Source organism: Dipodomys merriami, unplaced genomic scaffold, assembly GCF_024711535.1.
Source record: "Dipodomys merriami isolate MVZ:Mamm:240054 unplaced genomic scaffold, mDipMer1.0.p SCAF_19, whole genome shotgun sequence".
NCBI lineage: Eukaryota > Metazoa > Chordata > Mammalia > Rodentia > Heteromyidae > Dipodomys > Dipodomys merriami.
The window spans coordinates 26,515,188-26,539,778 of NW_027203270.1; the positions used below are offsets into that span (position 1 = coordinate 26,515,188).

The window sequence follows — 24,591 nt, forward strand, 5'->3', positions numbered from 1 at the left end:
GAGCTAAGGGACAGCGCCCAGGCCCAGAGTTCAGGCCCCACTACAGGACCCAAAAAAAAAAAAAAAAAAAAATTAGAGAGCCAAGGGGCTGGGGGAAGCTTTTGTCCATAGAGTGTTGCAACATGGTTGCAGTGTATGTTTGACATTATGTGCTCGCTGATTGTCTGAACACTGGGCTGACCTTATCACCTGAGCTGATTAGTGGATGATTCTGGCCTCTTTCCTGACCATAGACAGTTGTCATGTTCAGGGAGCAGCTCAAGAGACCTACAGAAAAAGGGAGAGGCAGCAGTTTATTCTTTCCAGTGTTTTAGGGTGAGGTTGAGTGGGAGAAAGGACTGGCAGAGATTGCCCCAGCCCTGCACTGGCATCTCCTTTGAATTCTTCAATCTGTCCCGATGCCCGCTAACGGAGCAGATGCGAAGAAGGCAGTGGGGATTGGCGTCCCCCTACCCCCACTATTCATCCCTTCTCTCGGGCTTATCCCACCTTGGGTAGTCTGATAGGTCAGTCTCCAGGGAGGGGAGCGGGGCCACGTGCCAAAGGACAGCATCTCAGCCAGGGCTGCTAAAAAGCCGGGATAAGTGGGGCTGAGTTTGGTATGGCCGATGCACACGTCAGCTTTTCCCTTGGGAGGGAGGGAAGGGACTCCAGGTCCCTACAGACGTGCCACAGCCACAGGGGCCAACAACACCCTCTTCTGACTACCACACCAGGGAGTCGGTCGGCCCAGCCTCAGCAGCGATCAGGCGACGGCCCCCAGCCGCATACCTTACTTCTCTGGGAACAGCCCAGCCCATCTCCCCATCCGAAGCCACGCCTCCGGACACGCCCCCAAACCTCGACTCGGCCCCTCCGACTCAGGGAGAAGAACTACAAATCCCAGCCTCCTCGAATCCCCGCCCTTCCAGGGGGCGGGGCATAGCGACAACGAATAGGGAGGAGCCCTGGCGCTCAGGCTAGGGAACGCGTGTACCCAATCGCAGGGCCGCTCTCGCTGTGAGCCGATGGGGGGCGGGGAGGAGCCCGCCTGGGCCCGGACAAAAGCCGGATCCCGGGCGTCCGCCCGCCGCTGGAGCGCTTCGGGGAGTGGTTGTGGACTGGGCCCTGTGGTGGGAGAGCCGCGCTCGGTCTTTGGCGGAGAGGTGAGTGCAATGGCTGCCCTCGCGGGCTGGACCCCGCACAATCCGTGAGCTTTCTGCCTTCTTCCCTCAGCCCAGCACCGGCTCCCTGCCGGGTTTCTAGCTTGGTGCTCCGGGCACCCTCCCTGCACCTGCTTAGAAGTTTTTCTGCTTTTTGATGGCGTGGGGGAGTGTTGGGTGTGAGCCTCCGTCCCGGACCCAGGCTCTGACCGCATGCTTTTACCCCCCCCCCCCGGGCCAACCCTCCAACTCTCCCACGTTCTAGTTCCTGGGAGTTTGCATCCGGCTTACAGCGGACCTTGCTTCTCTTCGGTCGGCCAAATTGCCTTTGCCGCGCTTCCTGGGCTCCCCCTTAGCTCCACCCAGGGACAGCTATCGAGCCTTTTTTGTACCATCCGGGTCCCCCAGCGGATGCCGGAGCGGGAAGAAGACGGGGGCGACTCATCCTACTGTCCCTCCCCAGCAGGACTCAAGGCCGTCCTGGGAGTTGAGTGCAGGGAGCGGGCCAGGCCACGAGGGTGGGTTCCTGAGGCCTTGCAGCTCCGCCAGGACCTTGGCCCCCGGGCTCTCCTTGCTCTAAAGCTGACGCCCAGCGGGTATACGACAGATGGCCTGGGTGCCCGTCTCCTTCCCCCATCCCCAAGTTTCCGGGGAGTCTAGACATAGACAAGATCCCTTCCAGGGGGTTCAGAGGATGCCGCCACCGCCCTCCTTTAGTAGGCTGGCAGAAGGCCAGTCCCAGCGCCTGCTGCTTTTCTCCAGACCCCTCAGAAAGAATCTGTGTCGAGGAGTTCTGTTGTTAGTGGGTCTCTGGAAGTCCACCTGGCTAAAGAGGATTTTGGTCTACCAACCCAACACTTTTGCTTCTGAGATATTGGGTGGGGTGGGGTGGGGGGAGGAACATCATCTGGTTAGACTCCAGATGCTTCGAAGGGTAATTTTCACCTTGTAGAAAGAGATTCTTGGTAGTTGATTGCTGCGTCAACTTGCCCACCCTGTTTTCTTTGGGGTGCACTATCGATTTATAAACATTTGTTTTAATAAATATAGCTTTTGCATTAAAAAAAAGTAAAAGCTTAAACAGCTTTGGGGGGGTGTTAATGGGAAGAGCCCTCAGACACTGGGTAACTGCTGTTTTCAACCCTATTCTGATAGACACTGCTTCGAGTGTCTGTCCAGCATTTGAATGCTTTTTGTCCTTCCAAGAGAGAAGATCCTAAGCAGCATGCCCAGTGGTTTTTCTCCACTGAGTGTGTTCCAGAAGAACCTTCCTGGAGAGCTGGCTCCTTTCATTCAGCCTTAACTGTGGGCTGCTTCTATGCTGCTCTTAGGGCTGCTGTGAGCGAACTCAATCCTGGGGCACTCACTGTCTATGGGAAATTCCCTAGTTATTTCTTAGAGTATATTTTCAGGTTTTTTTTTGCATGATTGCTCCCAGACAATTTGCAGATTTTGCTTGTTACCAGGTAACAACAGTTCCTGGGGTCCAAGCTCTGCTGGGAAGCTCTTAATCACAAGTGTGACAGCATATTCAGCCACTGGGAGAGGCAGCCTAAGACTTGGTGCAGCGAGGGGTTGGTTGCTCCAAACCTAAAGTGATGTGCCCAGGGTCAGTGGAACACCTTAAAAAGATATGCATGGGCCAGGTACCAGTGGCTAAAGCCAGTACTCCTAGCTACTCAGGAGGCTGAGATCCGAGGATTGTGGTTCAAAGCCAGCCCGGGCAGGAAAATCTGTGAGACTATTATCTCCAATTAACCTCCAGAAAGCTAGAAGTGGTGCTGTGGCTCAAAGTGGTAGAGAGCTAGCCTTGAGCTGAAGAGCTCAGGAACAAGTGCCCAGGCCATTGAGTTCAAGCTTCATGACCCAAAAAAAAAAAAAAAAAAAAAAAAAGATGCATGGTTGGGTCAGTGCACATTTTTCTAGGCTTTTCTTCCAATTCTCAAAAGAATGTGAGACTTCAATGAGTTTAAGAGTCAGTGCCATAGAGAAAATTTTAAGAGGGCTGGGAAGTTGGCTCAGTGGTAGAGCACTTGCCTTGCATGCCTGAGGTCCTGGGTTTGATTCCTCAGCACCACATAAGCAAAAAGAAAAAAGCCGGAAGTGGTTCTGTAGCTCAAGTGGTAGAGCGCTAGCCTTGAGCTGAAGAGCTGAGGGACAGCGCCCAGGCCCAGAGTTCAGGCCCCATGACCAGAACCCCCCCCCAAAAAAAAAAAAAAAAAGAAAAATTTAAGATCCCACTGAGTGATGTTTTGCCTGATCTCCAAGTGTCTGTCCATTTTCCCCCTGCTGCCTCCCTACCAGGTTTGTGAGCCAGTTGCCTCATCCTGCACTGGTCAATAGGCAGCAAGCGACCAGACTGTTATTCTATGATTTTTCCTGTTATTCTATACATTCTTTGTTTTAACTTCTCCATCTAAAGCCACAGTGCTGTGGTGGCAAATTGTTTTGGTAACCTAGTGAATTTTTTCTATCCTGTATCATCTCCCTGCTCTATCTTCTCTCCTGCCTTGTTCCCAAAAGCCCTTCGGAGAGGAGCTCTTCGATCTGGGATTTGATCGAGGGTGGGGGGGAGGGCGGTTCAAGAAAATAGTGGTTTCTTTCAGCTGCTGAAGGTTTCTTTGCTTTCCCTTGTCCTGTCCACATTTGGATCTTGTGTGAAGGTGCCTGATTCTGGGGACTCTTGTATTTACAGTGTCAGACTTCTTTCTTTTGCAGCTTAGCTGAGGGGCTTCCTTTCCCCTGTACTTTGTGATCCCATCTGCAGGTGTCTGGACTGCTGAGGGTGGTCAGTACTGCCCCCTCCTCTTTTCTGCATGACCTGCCCTGGGCTATACTCTGGAAGGGGGGTGGGAGGGTGTACCCATTAGCTTTCAGACCAGTTTTTCTGGTCTGTATCTAGAAGGTTGGGAAATGGAGCTGCAGTGGGTGGGGATGGAGGACTGTGGGGGCAGTACGGCTGGGCTGGTTAGGGCGTCTCCTTCTGCAACTGATTTGGGAGGGAGTCATGAGCCATCCCAGGGGAAGGCCAGAAGAACCAGGAAGGATTCTGAGCCCATTCTCAGCAACTCTACTTTGGGCTAGACACCTGATTGAATATGACCATTGTGGTGAGCTGGAGACAGAGTCAGCTCAGCCAGGATTAGCATCTCAAGCTCTACCAACATGGCATGTTGGCTGTGGAGTGGGGGTGGAGGGTGCAACGTGGCCCTGGGACACTAATTTTCTAGGGGACAAACCTTCCTGGATATGTCTAGCAGCCAGCTCCTTAACTCCACCCTCTTTTATTTGTTTTTGACCTTCTCTCCCAGCAAATTCAACAGCTTCCATCCTGGGCCTTTGTGGGACATATGAATGACTTATCTGACTCTGGCCAAGATCTTTGCATGCATAGCTTAGTTTCCTTTCCTATCTCCCCTTCTTCCTCTCCCACATAACTGCTCCTATTACCCAGGGGAGAAAACATGAGTCTGCCTCCTCGCCTCTGACTTAGTTAGAAGTGATCAGTTCAGGGTGGTCCCTAGAGAGGCCTCTATTTTGCATAGTGTATTTTGCTCTAAATTAGCCATTGGATGACTCAGTGGGGTGGGTGGGTTGTATTCAAGGTTACATGTAGTTTACCACCCTGTGTCTGCAGTGTGTGTACTCATCTAGAGTCCTGGGAGAAAAGCGCTCGAAGATGACTCTCCCTTTTCTGCCTGCCCCTGCCATCAGGGCCTTGGGAGTGTGATCCTGTTTGAGGTTAAATAAACTTGCTGGACTGGCAAGTGGCCTGATGGTTGTGGTGACGAGTTGGAATAGGAGAAAAAAAAACCTGTGGAGAGAGCAGAGCCAGTTTGTGCCATTCAGACGGTGCTGCTCACAGAGTGATTCTGTGGCTGGGCCTACCTCAGGCAGGACCAACACTGAGATTTTGACCAAACCCCTGCTATTCCTGGCTTCCCCTTCCAGTTGACTTTTGCTCTGGGATGGATGTAGTTGTAGCAGAGCTAGTTTACCCAGAGGGAGTAGAAGCAGGATTGAACTCGGGTAAGTAGTTCCAGGGGAATTAACTAACACTTTGATTATTCTCTGTGTTCCTCACCATCTTCAGATTCTCTGCCTTTGCTGGTGCAGCTGCCTTTTGATATTTCTCTCCATCCCTCCTGCTGGGGTATCATCATCATCATAATACTAGGAGATTGAATGCATGGTCTCCAGTGCTCTACTACTTGCTCTTGGTCCTTCCGTTTTTACTTGTTGTTTTTATTTTTATTTCTTGTGTGGTGTTGGGGTCTGGGCGTTGTTCTTTAGCTTTTTCTACTCCAGGCTGGCACTCAACTACTTGAGCCATCACTTCTAGTTTGTGGCTAATTGGAGATACGGGCTTTCTGCCCTGGCTGGCTTTGGACTGCAGACCTCATAGCTCAGCCTCCTGAGCAGATAGGATCACAGGTGTGAGCCATCAGTACTTGGCATTTATTTATTTATTTAGTGCTGGTCCTGGGGCTTGAACTCAGGGCCTAGGTGCTTTTTTTTTTTTTTTTTTTTTTGGTCCAGTCGTGGGGCCTGAACTCTGGGCCTGGGCGCTGTCCCTCAGCTCTTCAGCTCAAGGCTAGCACTCTACCACTTGAGCCATAGCACCACTTCCGACTTTTTTCATTTTGCTTATGTGGTGCTGAGGAATCGAACCCAGGGCCTCAGGCATGCAAGGCAAGCACTCTACCACTGAGCCATCTTCCCAGCCCCCTAGGTGCTTTTTTGCTCAAGGCTAATACTCTACCACTTGAGCCACAGCCCCACTTCCCACTTTTTTGATGCTTAATTGGCGACAAGAGTTTCATGGACTTAACTGTCCGCTCTGGTTTTGGACAGCAATCCTTAGATCTAAGCTTCCTTAGTAGCTAGAATTATAGATGCGAACTACTGGCACCCAGCTTTATTTATTTATTTATTTATTTATTTATTTATTTATTTGTCATGGGGCCTGAATTCTGGGCCTGGTCACTGTCCCTGAGCTCTTCAGCTCAAGGCAAGCACTCTACCACTTGAGCCACTGCTCCACTTCCTTTATTTGGTTTTTAAGATAGGGCCTTGCTAACTTTACCGTGCCTCGGACTCCCTAGTAGCTGGGATTTCAGGTGTTGGAGACCACATTTGGCTCTTTTTCTTTTCTTTTTTTTTGGGGGGGGGGGGAAGAAGGGGGCTAGACCTGGGGCTTGAACTCAGGGCCTGAGCACTGTCCCTGAACTTCTTTTGCTCAAGAATAGCACCCTAACACTTGTCACTGTGTCCCTTCCAACTTTTTCTGTTTATGTGGTACTGAGGAATTGAACTCAGAACTTCATGCATGCTAGGCAAGCACTCTACCACTAAGCCACATTCCCAACCTTCCTTTTCTCCTCTTGAGAAAAGCTGAGATCCAGTTTTATTGTCTAAAGAACAACTGGGAATGGGTCTCCCCTGCTGTGGGAGATGGTGCCTCTACCTCCCTTCCTTTACTAACTAGCTTATCTCAACAGGTAGAGCAGGTCCCTCTGCAGCCATGTCAGCCAAGGCAATTTCGGAGCAGACGGGCAAAGAACTCCTTTACAAGTACATCTGTACCACCTCAGCCATCCAGAATCGGTTCAAGTATGCCCGGGTCACTCCTGACACTGATTGGGCTCGCCTGCTGCAGGACCATCCCTGGCTGCTCAGCCAGGTGAGCCCTACCTTTACCCTTCATCTAGACCCAGGCGCTAAAGAAGACAAAGCAATTTATTGGAGGTGGCTTAAAGGTCAAATGAATGCAGATTGCTTGTGCTACATCTGCAGGGAGCCTGAGCAGAGTCTTTGTTCATTCTAGGCCCTGTGTACTGGGGGTACTTTGGCATGGGGTTAGAACTAGACAAACTGGTATCTAAAGCACAACTCTCCACAAAGCATGTGGCCTGCAGCAAGCCATTTTACACCCCTGAGTTTTGGTTTCTCCAGCTGTCAAATCAGGATAATTCCCTGTGAGCTCTAAGGATTAACAAGAACATCCAAGAAGCATTTAGTGTGCTGTCTGGCACTTGTAGATGCTCAATTTGAAAAAGTAGGTATATGCTCTTCCTTCCCCTGAGGGGAAGGGGTCAGGAATGTATCAGGGCAGTTAAGAAGTTTAGCTTGCCAGGCGCCTGTGGCTCAAGCCTGTAATCCTAACTACTCAGGAGGCTGAGATCTGAGGATCACAGTTCAAAGCTAGCCTGGGCAGGAAAGTCCATGAGACTCTAATCTCCAGTTAGCCACCAGAAAGCTGGAAGTGGTGCTATGGCTCAAGTGGTAGAGTGCTAGCCTTGACCTGAAGAGCTGAGTGACAGTGCCCAGGTCCAGAGTTCAAGCCCCACAACTGACCAAAAAAAAAAAAAAAAAAAGTAGCCTATTTTTATGTAGGGCTGAGAAAAAGCTTCTATCTTTAGATCTTTATAGGACATTGTTGGGAGGTTTTTGAGAAACTCTTCAACTTCTGTAACAAGGCCTAGAGATAGGATAGGACCCACAGTTTCCTTCCTCTCTAAGGTGGCTGGGAGGTAGCGAATTTCCTGGTACTAGAGATGGGGGCTGATGGGTTAGCCTCTTGTAGACAGAGTTTAAACACAGGTATGGGGTTGGCCTAAGGTTCTGTCTCTGTTCTCCCTTTTGGAACATGGGCTGGTCCGTGTTGAGTTCTTGATTGGATAAAGAAGCTGATACATGACATAGAGAAGGGAAAGATTCATTCAACGGCTGTGTACTGAGCATCTACTCATTGTCAGGCCTTCCTGAATATGGATGGCTGAGGCAGGGTAGGGAAGCTTCAGGAGTTGGTCTTTATGGAACAGTGATTTAACTTTGGGAGCAAGGTGAATTTGAAAGTCTGTGCTTTGAATCGCTAGTATCTTACCTCTTATACTTCCTCTCTCTGTCCTCACCCTGAACTTAAACCCCTCCTGTTCTAGAGCTTAGTGGTCAAGCCAGACCAGCTGATCAAGCGACGGGGAAAGCTTGGCCTAGTCGGGGTCAACCTCACTCTGGATGGAGTCAAGTCCTGGCTGAAACCACGGCTGGGACAGGAGGCCACGGTGAGTCTGGTGGATGTAGGGTCGGGGTGGATGGATGAGCTGTGGTAATAGAAGTAACGTGGTCACCTTCAGATAGCAGCTCTAGCTGGCCCCCACAGCCAGTCACATGGCTGGGGAAGTTGGGAGGGAGAAAATGCCCTGTGCTGTGGTCTTAGGCAGCAAGGCCAGCCATGGTGCTCACTCCCAGATACTGCATCAGGGAATACAAACTCCTTTGTTATTTGTTCAGACAAGATGTAATGCAAAAGTGACCCCAGAGCCAGGTAGAAATGGGCTGTTTAATGATCATGGAGATGTGACTTTGAGGCCCATTCTCAAAACTTCTTTCTTTCCAATTTCCAAACAACTGTCATGGTAGTTTGTGATGACATGCATACCAACAAGGGCAGATAAAAATAAGATGGCCAAAGGGAGATGCAGAATCATTTAGGCAGATATTTGGGGCTGAGAACCTTGGATGCCATAGTAATAATGCTAGACGGTAAATTCAATTCTTTTAGTGCTTGATGATTAATTCCAACTATGTAGATAAGACAGCTAGAGTGAAATATGGTTTAGGAAGGCAAAAGGATGCTTGGTAATAAAATTGTGTCACCTCCTCGCTTCCCAAGGAAGTGGGGAGGAGAAGAGGATGTGCTGAGGCTTGGCTTAGCCTGAGAAGGATGTACTGCCTGCACCTGGCTTTGCACACAATTCTGAAGGGGCTGTTGCCCCTTCGGTTAGTAGGGGTGATCGTGGACCAGGGATGGGCTGTTCTCTGGCTACCCTGGAAGAAGGCATGAAGGTGACAATGGTGGCATCTGTCTCCCTTATTGGGCTTCTTCAAAGCTACTCTGAATGTCTGTTTCTGTATTTTTGGCACTCAGTGGATAGAGGGATGTTTGAAGTTGGAATGGGCCTGGAGGGGCAGAGGGATTTGACTGTTGATTTCCCAGGCCTCTGGGGAGATGATGATAGGAGGCTGTGGGGGGTTGAGAAATGTCCACAGGAAGCACATCATGCTCCCTTCTCACTGGCTGTTGGGAAGGGGATGTCAGGGACATCTGAGCTGGCAGCAGTGTCGTACCCGGCCCGAGTGGCTCATTACCTCTGATGGATCACTGTCTGCTCCCTGACTCAGCAATGACGCACAGGCGGGCGGGGGGTTCAGGACACTGGGATGAGGGCTGTCTGGCTTTGGCTGCCGCCAGGGACCCACTCACCCTGATTAACTCTGCAGGCTTGTTGTCCTCAGCCAGGAGAGTCTGGAGATGTTTCCCTAATCAAACTCTGGCTCTTCTTCCCCCTTCCCTCCCTCGGGCCTCCAGGCCTGGACTGTGTCCTCAGGCTGGGTCACAGTGCCTTCTTCAAGGTAGACAGAGCAGTGTGTTCACCCCCTGTTCTAGCAAGTTCTCACATCCTTGCTTGAGCTCTGAGATAGTCTTGATTTGTCTGAACTTTATTTGTAGGACCATAAATCTGCACTTTCTCTGGTGAGATGATGCTGAGTTCACATCTCACCCTTCAGGGGAGAAAGGAAGCAAATGTGTAGTTGGCCCAGGGTGAGGAGCTGAGGAAAGGCATCTCCTGAGGATTTCTTTGCCCCGACAGGGTCTTGCTATATAGCCTCAGCTGTCCTTGAACTCATGATCCTCCTACCTTTGCCTCCATGATACCCAGCACATGAGGGTTTGAACGTAGGACCTGTAACCCTATTGCCTTTCTTCTGGAAAAACCTCTTTGCCAGAGGTGGTAGTGGTAGTGCATGGGGGGGCCCCATCTTCTTCTGCCCTAGATAAAAGACATGCCATCCATCTAAGCTTTATTTCCCTCAATTTCTCTGTAGGTCGGCAAGGCCAGAGGATTCCTCAAGAACTTTCTGATTGAACCTTTCGTCCCCCATAGTCAGGTATGTGAGGCAGACTCCACGCTGAGTCTTCTCTCTCCTGGGAGCTTTGTGTCTGTTCCTTAAAAATGAAGGCAAATATCAAGCTGATGGAGAAAAGTCAAAGGAAACAAACCAGAGACCCGGGGCACTATAGACCTAAAGTTTGAGCAGAGAGTCCAAAAGTGTAGAGGAAAGGATTTAGTTTGCAGGAGGGCAGAATTAGGGCAGGCAACAGAGTGGACTCCCAGGTGGAGTTACAATGGCTTAGCTAAGAAGTGGCCTCATCGCTCTTGTCTCTCGTCCTTATTCCTTGTGGGGAAGATGTTTTGAACAGGTCCCCTGTGTGAGTGCTGGTTTTAGGAATGAAATCACAGGGTGCCTCTCCTGGTGGGAGCTGGTTGCCCCCATCCTCCCCTGCTCTGTGCCCCTCACCAGTTTTCATTGTCTTCACCTGCAAGGCGGAGGAGTTCTATGTGTGCATCTATGCTACCCGTGAAGGGGATTACGTCCTCTTCCACCACGAGGGTGGAGTGGATGTGGGTGATGTGGATGCCAAAGCCCAGAAGCTGCTTGTTGGCGTGGACGAGAAGCTGAATCTTGAGGACATCAAGAAACACCTGTTGGTCTATGCCCCCGAGGACAAGAAAGAGTTGAGTGAAGGGGATGGCAGGGAGGGGGAGACCAGCATGTCCTAGACACAGATGAGAGAGAGCCCCATCCCAAGGACTGGAACCACACGTCTGGTGAGGGCACTGGCTTAGATATGCCATCAGTGTGCCTCACCTCCTGGCCCCTGTCTGTCTGGCGCTTCCTCCTCCAGCTCTGTGCCTGACAGCTTCTTTCCGCCTCAGTGGCTGAAGAGTGGCTTCCAGAGAGTATAATGTCTGCAGGCCTCAGGAAGGGGCCAGTGGGGCATGAGTCGGGAAGTGGGACTGTCAGAAGTGCTGACAGATTGCTGGGGGATGAGGTAAGGTTGTGGCTGCTGAATCTGCTCCCTGATGCATTGCCTGTCCCTCTTTCCCTCTCTCCTCTAGAATTCTGGCCAGCTTTATCTCTGGCCTCTTCAATTTCTATGAGGATCTGTACTTCACCTACCTCGAGATCAACCCCCTTGGTAATGGGCTATGCCGTTCTATGGGGTACGGGTAAGGGTGGGGAGCAAGGGTCAATTAAAATGGGGTCTCATTGCCTACAGAAAGCCAGATCCAGAGTTCCACAGGACAGTAAGTACAAATATATGTGTGCTGCACACACATTTGCCTACGTATGTTGATCTCCAGCTCATTTAGTTTCTGAGTTCTCAGAAGACTTAATTGTTCAAGCCAGGCTCAGTGGTTCGCATCTATAATCACAGCTACATGGGAGGCAGAGATAAAAGGATTGCAGACTAAGGTCAACCAAGGCAAAAAGCATGAGAATTTATTTGAAAAATAACTAATGTAAATAGGGCTGGGGACATGGCCCAAGTGGTAGAGTAACTGCCTATCTAGCAAGTGTGAGATCCTGAGTTAAACCCTAGTACCATCCTCTAGAAAAAGAGGAAGATTTATTATCCTTCTTTTAAAAACAACAACAAAGGAAAAAAACCTCTTATTTCCATTTCCTAGAGTTATTTATCTGTCTTTTAGCCAACAAACCCAACTTTTTTTCCTTGACTTTGATTTCTCCTGTGGTGAAGAAGTCCAGCTGCATTGGATTGCTGTTCCAGTCAGCTGGTTAGGCTTCTCAGCCTTCCTCTGCTCCTTCAGGCCCTTCTTCTTGGTGCACTCAGTAGTCTCCCCACTCCCCCTCAGGGATTTGGTCAATCATTGACCCCTAACACAGGGAAGAGCTTTCTGTAGGCTCATAGCCTGTGAAGGAGGCAGGTGGTGTGGGGGAGAATGGCTTGGCTGGTTCTGGCCAGGGATTCTCAGGGCAAAGTCCAGGAAGCTAAAAAACCAAATCAGATTCCAGCTGAGAATGCAGTCTTTTCTAAAGGGCCAGATGGTTGTGTGGTAACTTAATTATCTAAATGGCCCTAGGGGAAAAGGAAGATGGATGCTCAGTCAGGTGGCAATGAATGAATCCTGCTGGCGAGGGCCCAGTGCACCCATGGCTTTCCACTCCATCTGACATTGAAGCTTACCCTAACTGAACCCCCAGGAATCCCAGTACACATATATACCCAGGAGGTCTTCTGACAGCAATGTTTGCCTTAAACACCATCAATCCATCCATCCATCCATCCATTCTGCTAGGAACTGAACCTTGGGCCTTGTGCATGGTAAAAGCATCTACTACTGAATACACCTCTAGTAAACATTTTTTTTTTCTTTTTTGGTTGGTCGTAGGGCTTGAACTCTGGGCTTGGGCGCTGTCCCTGAGCTCTTCAGCTCAAGGCGAGTGCTCTACCACTTGAGCTACAGCACCAATTCCGGTTTTCTAGTGGTTTATTGGAGATAAGAGTCTCATGGACTTTCCTGCCCGGGCTGGCTTTGAATTGTGATCCTCAGATCTCAGCCTCCTGAGTAGCTAGGATTACAGGTGTGAGCCACCGGCACCCGGCAATACTTTTTTTTAATGGCAGGACCATGGATGGGTGAATAGTTGGATATTTAAAGCAGGGAGTATATAGCATTCGATCAAGATGTCTGAACATTGCCGTGGTAACTAACAAAAGCTCTCCCTGTCCTGTTGAGGAATATTCTTGTAAAACTTACTTTTCCTTTCGTGGGGGACCCACCCCATCGTGAGTGTTTTTTTTTTTTTTTTTTGTCGGTCGTGGGGCTTGAACTCTGGGCCTGGGCATTGTCCCTTAGCTCTTCAGCTCAAGGTGAGCGCTCTACCACTTGAGCTACAGCGCCACTTCTGGTTTTCTGGTGGTTTTATTGGAGATAGGAGTCTCATGGTCTCTCCTGCCCGGGCTGGCTTTGAACCGCGATCCTCAGATCTCAGCCTCCTGAGTAGCTAGGATTACAGGCGTGAGCCACCAGCGCCCGGCTTTCCATCGTGGGTGTTTTGGGGAGTCTGCTGAGGGGTTTTGGAGTTGATTGTTGCTTCTCCTAGAACCTCTGACTGATTACCCCTTTTTCTCCCAGTTGTGACCAAAGATGGCGTCTATGTCCTTGACTTGGCAGCCAAGGTGGATGCCACAGCTGACTACATCTGCAAAGTGAAGTGGGGCGATATTGAGTTTCCTCCTCCCTTTGGGCGTGAGGCATATCCAGAGGTAAGGTGGGGTTCAAGAGGAGATGGAGGATGATGGGGGCCAGGAGTCAGGATGACTAATCGCGGACGAACATTTGGTCCCCTCCTGGGCTGTGTATTTGGCAAGGAAAGGAAGATCAAGAACCATTTAATTTTCTTAAAATCCCAATGGAGTGGGGGTGGTAGTTTGCCAAGCCTTGGAATCCCAGCCAGAAATCCTTTTAGACGTTGCTTTCCATCAACCTCCCTGGGCTTTTAACTTGATTTGTTGTTTCTTGGTAATTCTGAGTGGCTCCCCCTAATCATATCGGGAAAGGCAGTTCTGTCGGCCACTCGCTGAGAATTTTAATTGCTCCTTTCCTTCCCATCCTCTGAGAAGTCCTCCCAGCAGGATCAGGCTTTCTGTGAAGTACCCAGCAGGGTGAGACTGGGAGGGCATAGGTTGTGCCAGGCAGTCAGGCAGACAGACAAATACTAGAGAGGGAGGGTGGGGGTATAGTAGAACCAGAGTGGCCAGGGACTTGAGCAGAGCACCAATGATTTGAAGTCAGGGAATGGAGTTGGTAAGTTGGTCCTTAGGCAGTGACTATGGCTGTGAGTGAGTTTGGTACTGGAAGGAGCCATCATGTTATGATTTGTTTTGCTTATTCTGCATAACTTGAGCTTAAACTCAGGGTCTTGTACTTGCTGGGCAGGTGTTCTACCACTCCCAACTCTGAGACCATCTCTTTTTTTTTTTTTTTTGGTACATTGTCCCTGAGCTCTTTTGCTGAAGACTGGTGTTCTACCACTTGAGCCACAGCTCCACTTCCAGTTTTCTGGTGGTTAATTGGAGGTAGAGTCTCACAGACTTTCTTGCCCAAGCTAGTTTTGAACTGAGATCCTTAGATCTCCACCTCCTGAGTAGGTAGGATTATAGGCATGAGCCACCAGTGCCCTGCGTGACACTATCTATAGTTTTTTTTTTTTTTGCTGGCACTGTGGCTTGAACTTGAGAGCTTGTTTGTGCTCATGCTTGGCTTTGTGGCTCATGGCTGACACCCTGGCACTTGAGCCACAGCTCTACTTCCAACTTTTTGGTGGTTAATTGGAGATAAGAGTCTCACAGACTTTTTTGCCCAGCTGGCTTCAGACTTCAGATCTCAGATCCTGAGTAGTTAGGATTATAGGTATGAGCCACCAGCACCTGGCAACCATTATATTTTATCCTAGACATCTAGGGTCTTGCATAGTCCTTTTTCCCCTACCCCATTAAGGCAATTAATGAACATTGACCTCTTAATGTGTTTCTAGGGAAGAGGGTATGGTCCTGGGATCTGGGACCTTATTCAAGGGGTATCCCAACAGCTACCTGTTGCTTTCTGGTGTCTAGGAAGCCTACATTGCAGACCTGGATGCCAAAAGTGGGGCAAGCCTGAAGCTGACCTTGCTGAACCCTAAGGGGAGGATCTGGACCATGGTGGCTGGGGGTGGTGCCTCCGTCGTCTACAGGTGACAGAAGGGGCCAATTATACCCAACCACCAGCATGAGGGGCCAGGGTGTGGGGCCTGGGTTTCTGGCCTTGGTTTTGTCCAGGAACGTGGAGAACAGATGAAACCAGTGATATCCCAGAAAGCTTTGAGGGGTTCTGGTAAAGGCCCGCCCTGTATAGCATCCTCTGCAACCTTGTTTGCTTCAAAATGATGTCATGCTTGTGGATTTTAATTTTTATAAGCAGTGACATATACCCCACCTAAAAGTATTACATACTGAAAATGAGTTCGAAGGTGAAAAAGCTGACTGGTTCATTTCTTCACCTGGCCATCCTGGTGAGGAACATGTTTTTCTGTGTTCTCCCAGGCATTTTTATACCTATGCAAACCTTTGTACTTCTTTACCATACTCTTTGCAAGTGATTAGATTCTCAAAAGCAGGGTAGATGTCTACCCAGGGTAGATATATGATCCGCCGCAGTCCCTTCTGGCTGGCAGCTGCTCTGGCTCTAGTATAGCTCTTCATTGGGCAGTCTGTGGGGGACTCTTGTATTAATGTCTTTTTGTTGGCCAGGTGCTTACTGTACCTTTAATCAATGCTATCTGCCCAAGGCCATACAGTCCAAGGGTTGGCTGAGTGTACTGCCCATAAAAGCCTCATGGAATGCATTGACCTTCAAGTGAGGCTGGCCCGGGAAGTGGGGTTGGAGGGGGAACGGGTACAGGGACAGCAGGGTTTGAGGTTGTAGGTCCAAGAGACTGTTCCACAGACTAACTTCAGTGCTTGAGAATTGAGTGTAGGGGATTGGGGGAGAGGCCAGGTACTCAGCTGCCCTCCTCTTCCCCTAGCCAATACTGACTCGTGTATCCCTCTGGCAGTGATACCATCTGCGATCTAGGGGGTGTCAATGAGCTGGCTAACTATGGGGAGTACTCGGGCGCCCCCAGTGAGCAGCAGACCTATGACTACGCCAAGACCATCCTCTCCCTCATGACCCGAGAGAAGCACCCAGATGGTGAGCACCAATGTGTGTATGCATGCACATGTGCATGCACACGCATACACATACACAAACACATACACACACATATACCCTTCCACTGGACAGGACCAGTTTTGGGCTAGTTGTCACTGGAGCTAAGATCCTGGTCCTTTATGTCTTGGGGCTAATTCTGGACCTCAAGTTTTCCCCCACTGCAAATGGTCAATGACCTCAGTAGTCAGATAGGGGCTCTCAGTGGACTGTGTATAGTATAGCCCTGTAGATAACGACACAGGAGGAGGAGGAAAAGCAGCACGTTTTTGCTCTGATTCTTCTAAACTCAGTTTCTAGTGACTCATATATTATTGGGCTTTGACTCCCAGCCTCCCTTTACTCTCTATCCATACAGGGAGCTGTATATACCAGTTCCCCCTTCCTTAGCTAGAACGGTGGGGGAATAGGATAGAGATGGATAGTTACGACCCCCAGAGGTATCAGAAACAAAGCTGGGCTTCTGGATGCCAGCTAGAGCAATGCAGAGATTTTGTAGGTCTGGATGATCACTGCTGTATTGTATGGGTAATAGAGAGTTAAGGACGTCAGGAGAGACCATTGGGCTCACTCTCTGATGCCTCTTTACAGTTGAGGGACTCTTGCTCAGAGGAAACAAGAACTCCTTAGTTGCATTTCTGGGACCATATTACTTCTTTAACCATTTTTCCCCCTTTCTTCTTATTTCAAACTCAGGCAAAATACTCATCATCGGGGGCAGCATTGCGAACTTCACCAACGTGGCTGCCACCTTTAAGGTGCGGTTTTGGCGAAAGCAAAGTTCCTGTGTAATATCTAATCTGGGTAGGGGCTTGTGACACAGGGTTGGTTTGTGGTTGTCCTTCCTTCCCCCCTCCTCGCCTTCTGTTGGAGATCGTCTAGGGCTGCATGGGTAGCACTGAGATAGGAGAGGTGGATCTGAAACAAGACAATCCGCTAACCTAAGCTGTGAGATAATTCTCTTATCTAAAGCATAGAGAGAAGTCACTTGTTGTCCCCCCTCTCAGTTTTTGGAGAACTGGCTTGATTATTGTCATTTTAACACTATGCCCTGACTGAGTTCTAGGGTTCCTGGTTTGTTTTTTTTGTTTTTTGTTTTTTGTTTTTTTTGGGTCCAGTCGTGGGGCCTGACCTCTGGGCCTGGGCGCTGTCCCTCAGCTCTTCAGCTCAAGGCTAGCGCTTCACCACTTGAGCCACAGTACCACTTCTGGCTTTTTTCTTTTTGCTTATGTGGTGCTGAGGAATCGAACCCAGTGCCTCAGGCATGCAAGGCAAGTGCTCTACCACTGAGCCACCTTCCCAGCCCCTCCTGGTTTTTTTTTTTTTTTTGTATTTTGTTTGTTTTTTTTGAGGGGTGGGTTTGTTGTTTGTTTGGGTGCCATACTAGAAAATTCGGGGCCTGCATTCTTACTTTGCTTTGTCACTCATGGCTAGTGTTCTACCACTTGCCACACTCCCATTTCCAGCTTTTTTGGTGGTTAATTGGATATAAGAGTCTTGGGGACTTTTCTGTCTGGTCTGGCTTCAAACCCTGATCCTCAGGCTTTTGAATAGCTAGGATCTCCTAGTCTTCTATCCCTATATCATCAGCCCTTGCTTAGAAAAGAGGACAGCATTTTGATGACTTTATCCAGTGTTAGGGTTCTATCCACCTGGCACATGCTTTCAAGGAAATGTGACCACAAATAAAGAAAGATGACGAGCTAACGTGTCTCACCCCTTCGCCGTAGCCACCTCAGGAGGCTGTTGAGTATTCTGGACTGCCATGCTCCATGAGGCTGTTTACAAATCTGTACCACTTATGGGCATTCCATATGTCATGAGAATAATGAGTGTCAACCTTGAATTGTCCATAAGTTAGGGACGTAGCTACATGAGCTCTGCTTACAACAAGCAGTGTTTTCCAACTGCACAGCTCAATGGGCAGATCTGAAGCAGGTATACCTTGGCAGCTTCCTATTGACTTGGGAGCATCCCTGTAGTAAAGGCATCATCCTGGGATAGGTCTGGAGAAGCAACTTGATATGATAGAGTGTCCTATGATAGAAATAAGACTTAAGGCTCATCAATTAACCCTTTGGAGAAGCAAAACTACACATACCTTTGAAGCCTCTCATTCTCCAGACCAGATAGATATCCAGCTATTTTTCTTTCTCACTTAAGCAACTTTTGTTATTGAAGAAGGCTGTGTCTTCATACCACTGAGAATCCTTGCACAAGATCAGAGATTCCCCTTATGAAGCTGTAACTCCTCTGTACATCACCTTTATAATAGCAATTTAAAAACAATGAAAACAAGCCAGGCGTTGGTGGCTCATGCTGGTAATCCTAGCTACTCAGGAGGCTGAGATCTGAGGATCCCGGTTCAAAGCCAGCTCAGGCAGGAAAGTCCATGAAGCTCTTATCTCCAATAAATGACCAGAAAACCGGAAGTGGCGCTGTAGCTCAAGTGGTAAAGTGCTTGCCTTGAGCTGAAGAGTTGAGGGACAGTGCTCAAGCCCAGTGTTCAAGCCCCACAACTGACCAAAAAAAAACAAAACAAAACTGGAAGTGGCACTGTGGCTCAAGTGGTAGAGCGCTTGCCTTGGGCTGAAGAGCCAGGGATAGCACCCAAGCCCAGAGTTCAAGCCCCATGGCCAACAAAATAAATAAATAAATAAAAACAATGAAAACAAAAACATAGATCCCACCATGTCTCCCACTTGTGGTAAGATATACTAAGGACAGTAGTCAGTGAAAGACCAGCAGGCCCAGCACACCAATACAATGAGGGATCTGGCTCCCACCTCAGCAACACTACAAATGTTTACATATTAGACCTATGGGATGCAGAGTTCACTGAACATGTGTAAGGTCTTCAATAATCCTTTGCTGCCAAAGCCTGTCATATGTCAGAGAAGCAGCTTTTCCTTGCCACTAGACACCTGGTCTGTTGGTTTATGGTGGGTGTAAACAACTGGTGCGCAGCTTCCTTGTTTATTCACATGTTTCCCTTTGGGCTTCCAGGGCATCGTGAGAGCGATTCGAGATTACCAGGGTCCCCTGAAGGAGCATGAGGTCACAATCTTTGTCCGAAGAGGTGGTCCCAACTATCAGGAGGGCTTGCGGGTGATGGGAGAAGTTGGTAAGATGGGAGACTTATTCTTTACCCCCACCTTGAGGATTGATGGCATACCTTGGCCCTCCTGAAAGAATAGATCTATGAGCTCTTTCATGCTCTCCTGCTTCCTATTCTGGGTAGGCATTTTTCTGCTGCTTCTGTTCTCTGCCACCCTGACAATACTTAAGGATGATCAGGAAAGCATCATCACTTAGCTCTACGATTACCAAACACAGAACATGTGCCCTGCACTGGGTACTGTGCTGAGTACCAGGGCTATAAGCTTGCTCGTAATATTAGAGTGCTGAATGCCATGAAGGAAGACAAAACAGGGAAAGGGATAAGAAGACCAGAAAAGTGTATGACTGAGGCATGATACTTAAACCAAGGCCTGGAAGAGAGGAAGGAGGAACTTAGCAGGGATACCTTCAGAAGAGTAAAGAACGGTTGCAGGACCAGCAGGGAAGTATGTGGCACTGGGTCAGAGAGAGAGAAGGGCTGGGCTATACAGCCTAGGGAGGACATGGCGGTGACTACAAAATGGCAGCCACGGGAGGACTTTGAGCAGAGGCATAGCACTATGTGACTTAGATATGAGTAGGGTGATTTGGTTTCTGGGTAGAGAGTAAACAGAAGGCTAGCCACAGGAGAAGCATGGAGAGCCCCTAGGAGATTGTGACAGCTATTAGGGCAGAGAGGCGGCTGGGATTAAGGCAGTAAGAGCAAGGACTGGTAGATGTGGGGGCCAGAGAAAAGGCTGCTGGACAGCTGGTAAAATCGGGGAGACTTGGCCTTCATTGAGATGGGAGAAGTGAGGGAATGGTACCCAGGTTGGTTGCCTTTCTCCCCTGTGTAAACGTTTTGAGTGAAAAAGGTGGTTTTGTGGTTTCTCCAGGTTAGCTCTTAAGAAGTAAGGGACTGTATCTCATCAGTCAATGGAAACTAAAATGAGGTCTCCCTAAATCAGCCTCATTGAACCTGAAACCAGTGAACCTGGGGATCAGCAGCTTCGGTCTTAAGTTCTTTACTGTGCAGCTCCATTGCTAAGAGAAGTTCTATGTAGAGCCATGCTTCATTCATGTGAAGTTCTAGCAGCTGAAACAAGTAGACAGTCTTGTTCTGTGCACTGGCTTTTAGACTGGAAAGACAAAGCCTTTGCCTTTTTCCTAGTTTTCGAAAGGTGGTGTTGATGGCCAATACCAAATCCCTATGAATTGCTCACCTTGGTTTCAAGAGCTAGTTTTTTTTTTTTGTTTTTGTTTTTTAATTCATTCACCTAAAGTGAAGGACCTGCTATGGGCCATGTCCTTGGGCCAGCATTGTGAGTGTTATTAAATCATGCTCTCCCAATCTACAGCCAACAAGAGTTAGACAAAGTAAAAGTTAGGGATCTGTACTATGAAGAGGACAGGATGGTGTGGATGGCTGGAACCTAAGATGAGCTGAGTGTGGCAGACGGCACTCCCAGCTCCTTGCAGATTGAGAAGCAGGGCCTTTGTCCCAGACTCCAGAAGAACACACTCAAAGTGGTTAAGACTAGAGAGACCAGACCAGGGTGGCAGGTACAGGTGAGCACAAGTAGGTGCAGGTGGTGAGGGTAGAGGAGGTGAGACAGTACACTAATAATAGTGCTTGTGGTCACCTGAGCTTGCCACCAAAGCTGCTTCTTCCTCTTGTCAGCAAATGATCTGTAGAAAGATCTGTTTGGTAGTGAAATTTCAACCACCTGGTTTGTCAGTCTTGGCATTGAAAGCATACTAGACACTTGAGTGAAGCTGTAAAAATCCCACAGATGTGGGTTCTTGGGTATCTACTTAGTGCAAGACTTAAATCATTGGGTTCTTTACTTTTCCTCACAGGAAAGACCACTGGCATCCCCATCCATGTCTTTGGCACAGAGACTCACATGACAGCAATTGTGGGCATGGCTCTGGGTCATCGGCCCATCCCCAACCAGCCACCTACTGCAGCCCACACTGCCAACTTCCTCCTTAACGCCAGCGGGAGCACGTCGGTAGGTGCTAGCCTTTCACCTTAGAGGAAAGAACCATCTGTCTCCTCTTCCTCCCTACCCTAGTTCAGGACATAAGAACCCTCCTCTGCCATGTAAGAGCAAGGGGGAAATAAAGGGGAAGTTGGTATATTGCTACTTTTTTGTTTGTTTGTAGGGTTTTGTGTACATGTTTATGTTTGTATGTCCCTGTACACCAGTATTAGGGCTTGAACTCAGGGCCTAGTACTCTTACTGGGCTTTTTCCACTTAAGGCTGGTGCTCTTCTACTTGAGCCACACCTCCACTTTTGGTTGGTTAACTAGAAATACGTCTCACAGACTATTCTGTCTGGCTTTGAACTTCAGTCTGCAGATCTTAGCCTCCTGACTAGCTCAGATTGTTGCATGAGCTTCCAGCACTGGTGGTGCCTCATTTCTTTGAGACCTTGAGGACCAGTAGCTTTTTTTTTTCCCCCTGGCCACCACCCTTGATGCATCTCATTCTCTCCTCTATCACCCAGACTCCAGCCCCCAGCAGGACAGCATCTTTTTCTGAGTCCAGGGCTGATGAAGTGGCTCCTGCAAAGAAGGCCAAGCCTGCCATGCCTCAAGGTAACTCTCAGAGGTCTCATCCAGGACTGGGAACCCCCTCATGGAAAGTGGTAGCCTGCCTGGTTGGCACAGGCAGGTGGAATGCAGTTTCAGCTTGGCTATGGGAGTGGGCTTCCGCATGGATTGGGCCAATGACAGGAGGAGTAAGTGACTTGAGGCTTCTCCATACACTGTTCCGGAGTCACCTTGCTCTTCACTCCTGATCTTTCGAAGGGGGGTGGTGGACAGGGGGGCTGGGAGCTAAATGGGAGCTGGGAGCTGTAGAAGAGACACCGTTTTAGCAATACCAGGAGGCAGAAAGTTCTCCTGGACTCCTTTGACAGCAGTTAAGTCTGCCCACCTGTACCAACTGGGGACTCTCAGACACACATCCCTTCCTTAATGAGCCCAGCCTCAGAAAATGGAGCCCAGTCCATGTGAGTCAGAACATCACTGTGCCAGCCTGGTGCAGACAGTAGATGCCAGGGCTGCATACCACCAATGAAGCCTGTCCAGTCTGAGAACTAGTGATGCTAGCTTCAGAGCTTATCATCTGAAGCCAGTACCCTAAGGTCTCCAATCCAGCAACTTGGACCACAGCAGAGGATGGCAGATCTAGTCCCATACTGGTCTAATGATCATATTGTGCTGTATGGGGACAAAGAGGGCCTGGCATTAAGAGGGTATGACCCAGCCAGCCTGAGAGCCCAGATGTGATTGTGTCACCGGAGGGCCTGGGGGGCTCCAGTGTTCACACACCCAGCCTTCCTCCTCCCCTTTATCCTCGGTCCTTTCCTGTTTCTGTTCTGTTGAGTGGTGCCTATACCACTTGGGCTGGGTTGGCTTTATTCCTCCTGTCCATTGTGGAAAAGAAACACTTTTCCATGGGACCCTGTCCTGTCTCCCTCCCCCCCCGCCCCCCACCTCTCCTGCCAAAGCCTCCAGCCATCAGCAGCAGCAGGCCACTCAGTTGCCTTGGTCATTTTCTTTGACAGATTCAGTCCCAAGTTCAAGATCTCTGCAAGGTAGGATGCCCGCACTCTGCTGCGACTCTGCGTGTGGCTTTGTTAGTGGGTTACAGTTTTTCTGTCTGTTCTTTCTCCCTTTCTTGGTGAATTGTAGTGTTGTCTAACATAATTTCTGTCCCCTACCTTTGTGTAGCCTGTCCCCCAAGTCCTAATCTTTGCTCTTTGTACCGCTCACGCGTGTTGCGTGCTTACTTCTACTCAACACCGCCCTCACTGTGTGGCTGTCTGGCTGCTCTGGGAAGGGTGGTGGAGACAACATAGGAACAAGAGGCAGCCTACAGCTTGGGAATGGAGAGGTCAGGACGAGGTCCCCTGGGAAGGAGGGTGCCAGCCCTCTGGAAGGGGGGCTGCAGAGAGCAGTGAGCATTGCCAGCATGCCACAAGGGTTGCTGGCCACCCCTGACCTTCATCTGCATCTCACAGTGTCACTATTACCTCACTTTTTTCCTTCACCCCTCCTAGCTCCATCCCTGAGCTTCTAATTCTCAGACAAGTCTTGCTTTCTCCTGGGTTTAGATGGAAGAGCAGGCTAAAGATGGAGAAGAGATAGAGGCCAGGAAGGAAGGGTATCCAGTATCTATAGAGCAGATCATGAGAAGGGACATGACTGGTGTCTGAGGTCACCATTGACATTGGACATTTTCTGTGTTTGCACTTGCATGCAAACTCATTCACACCCATTTGCCTGTTGACTCAGGTGGTAGATTACTTACCTCTGAAGCTTCAGGGCTTCAGTGCAATTGGGGTGGGGAGGGGCCATGTTGGGGGCAAGTACTCCATTGCTGAGCTGCACATCTAGGCTTCCAAGTGCCCTTTGGACATTCACAGCTCTGAAGGCAGAAGGGTCTACTGAGATAACTCTGTTCCCTGGCTAGGGGGAGGAATCTTTAGATGAGAACAATGATTGCTGCCCGCTGCCTTCCTGCATTTAATCCCTACATTATCTCTGGTGAGATAGAACAGATACCCAGACGCTGGCCATCTCCCTGCCCCCATCTCTTCTACCCAAGGGGAAGAAGGCGGGATGTGGAGAGGGCTTTATTTCATTACCCTCAATCACTGAGCTGCAGGAAGAAGTAGGAAAGGATAGGGGAGGAAATTGGGTCACGTTGGAACTAGCCCCACCTTCAGCAGAGCTTCACTTTAGGCTCTCTCTGTTGAAGGAACCTGGGACACCTCCCCACCCCTACGCCCTGCCTTTGGCTTTGTTTTCTGTGCTTGAGGAGGTAAGCACTCAAGCTCTGCCCTTCAGTGCTAGAAGTGTGGGTGGATTTGTGGATATTGACACTTCATCCTGATCTCTGAAGACAGGTGATGTGGCCTTTGTACACTCTGACTCTGCGTGGGCTCCCCCAGGATCAGCAGTGCTGGCTTAGCGTCTTCCTCCATCATGGCATAATTCAGTACTTTTCAAGCTGTTACGTAAATCCTGACTGTCCAGTTGACCTAGGACCACTGTCATTTGGCATCTCAGCTTCAGTTTTCTGGGGCTGGATTAAGTTGCTTCTCTTGTCCTGAGATCCTGTGTCTCATCAGATCCCTGGGTCTGGGTGACAGTAAATCCCAGGTATTTGCAACATCAGGAGCCTTCTGGTAGGAGAAACTTCCTACTGGCCTGTACAGGGATTTGGTCAGACCTTGATTTTGGTCAGCCAAGCCTATACTAGTACCGTAGGTTAATTAATACCAGATGCCACTGAATGAGCTGTTCACTCTGGGGAAGCTCAGTTCCGTCCCCAAAGGCTGCTCTGGACCTGCAGGGAACTGGAGGGGAGGGGCTCCTGCAGCTGAGGACTGCACTTTTTTTTTTGCCTGAACTATGGCTTGAACTCAGGGCCTATCATTCTTGCTCAGCGTTTTTGCTGAAGGCTGACAGTACCAATTGGGCCACATTCCATTCAGTGTGGGATTGCATTTTGCCTGTTCCTTTTGTTCCCTTTTTCTACCCTTCACCTCTTTCCTGCCTGCCCCAGAGCATTGTTCTGATTAGCAAAGAGCCACTTGGTAGTCAGGAGGAGGATGAGAGAAATAGATAGGAAAGAAGGTCATGGCCCTATGCTGCCAGCTTGCTGCTCTTGTCTGGTGCCTGAGCGTACGTAGGCTGCCCTCGCCTC

The 24,591-nt window shown here is 49.4% G+C and overlaps 1 protein-coding gene across 3 annotated transcripts in view; it reads left to right on the plus strand.

Moving 5' to 3' along the window:
- Positions 1-938: 938 nt before the first annotated feature.
- The window catches only part of Acly (ATP citrate lyase), a 51,393-nt gene continuing 27,740 nt past the window's right edge, over positions 939-24,591 (plus strand). The window contains exons 1-14 of one of the 3 annotated variants that reach the window (XM_070028043.1): positions 939-1,145; positions 6,644-6,825; positions 8,084-8,206; positions 10,032-10,094; positions 10,532-10,722; positions 11,108-11,187; positions 13,151-13,281; positions 14,632-14,750; positions 15,612-15,748; positions 16,463-16,524; positions 18,773-18,890; positions 20,726-20,880; positions 21,380-21,470; positions 22,445-22,474. In XM_070028043.1, the coding sequence (XP_069884144.1) occupies positions 6,667-6,825; positions 8,084-8,206; positions 10,032-10,094; positions 10,532-10,722; positions 11,108-11,187; positions 13,151-13,281; positions 14,632-14,750; positions 15,612-15,748; positions 16,463-16,524; positions 18,773-18,890; positions 20,726-20,880; positions 21,380-21,470; positions 22,445-22,474 (1,459 nt within the window). In that variant the 5' untranslated portion in view covers positions 939-1,145; positions 6,644-6,666. Of the gene's footprint in view, positions 1,146-6,630; positions 6,826-8,083; positions 8,207-10,031; positions 10,095-10,531; positions 10,723-11,107; positions 11,188-13,150; positions 13,282-14,631; positions 14,751-15,611; positions 15,749-16,462; positions 16,525-18,772; positions 18,891-20,725; positions 20,881-21,379; positions 21,471-22,444; positions 22,475-24,591 lie in introns of those variants that run through there. The other 2 variants (XM_070028044.1, XM_070028045.1) reach the window with 2 other exon arrangements.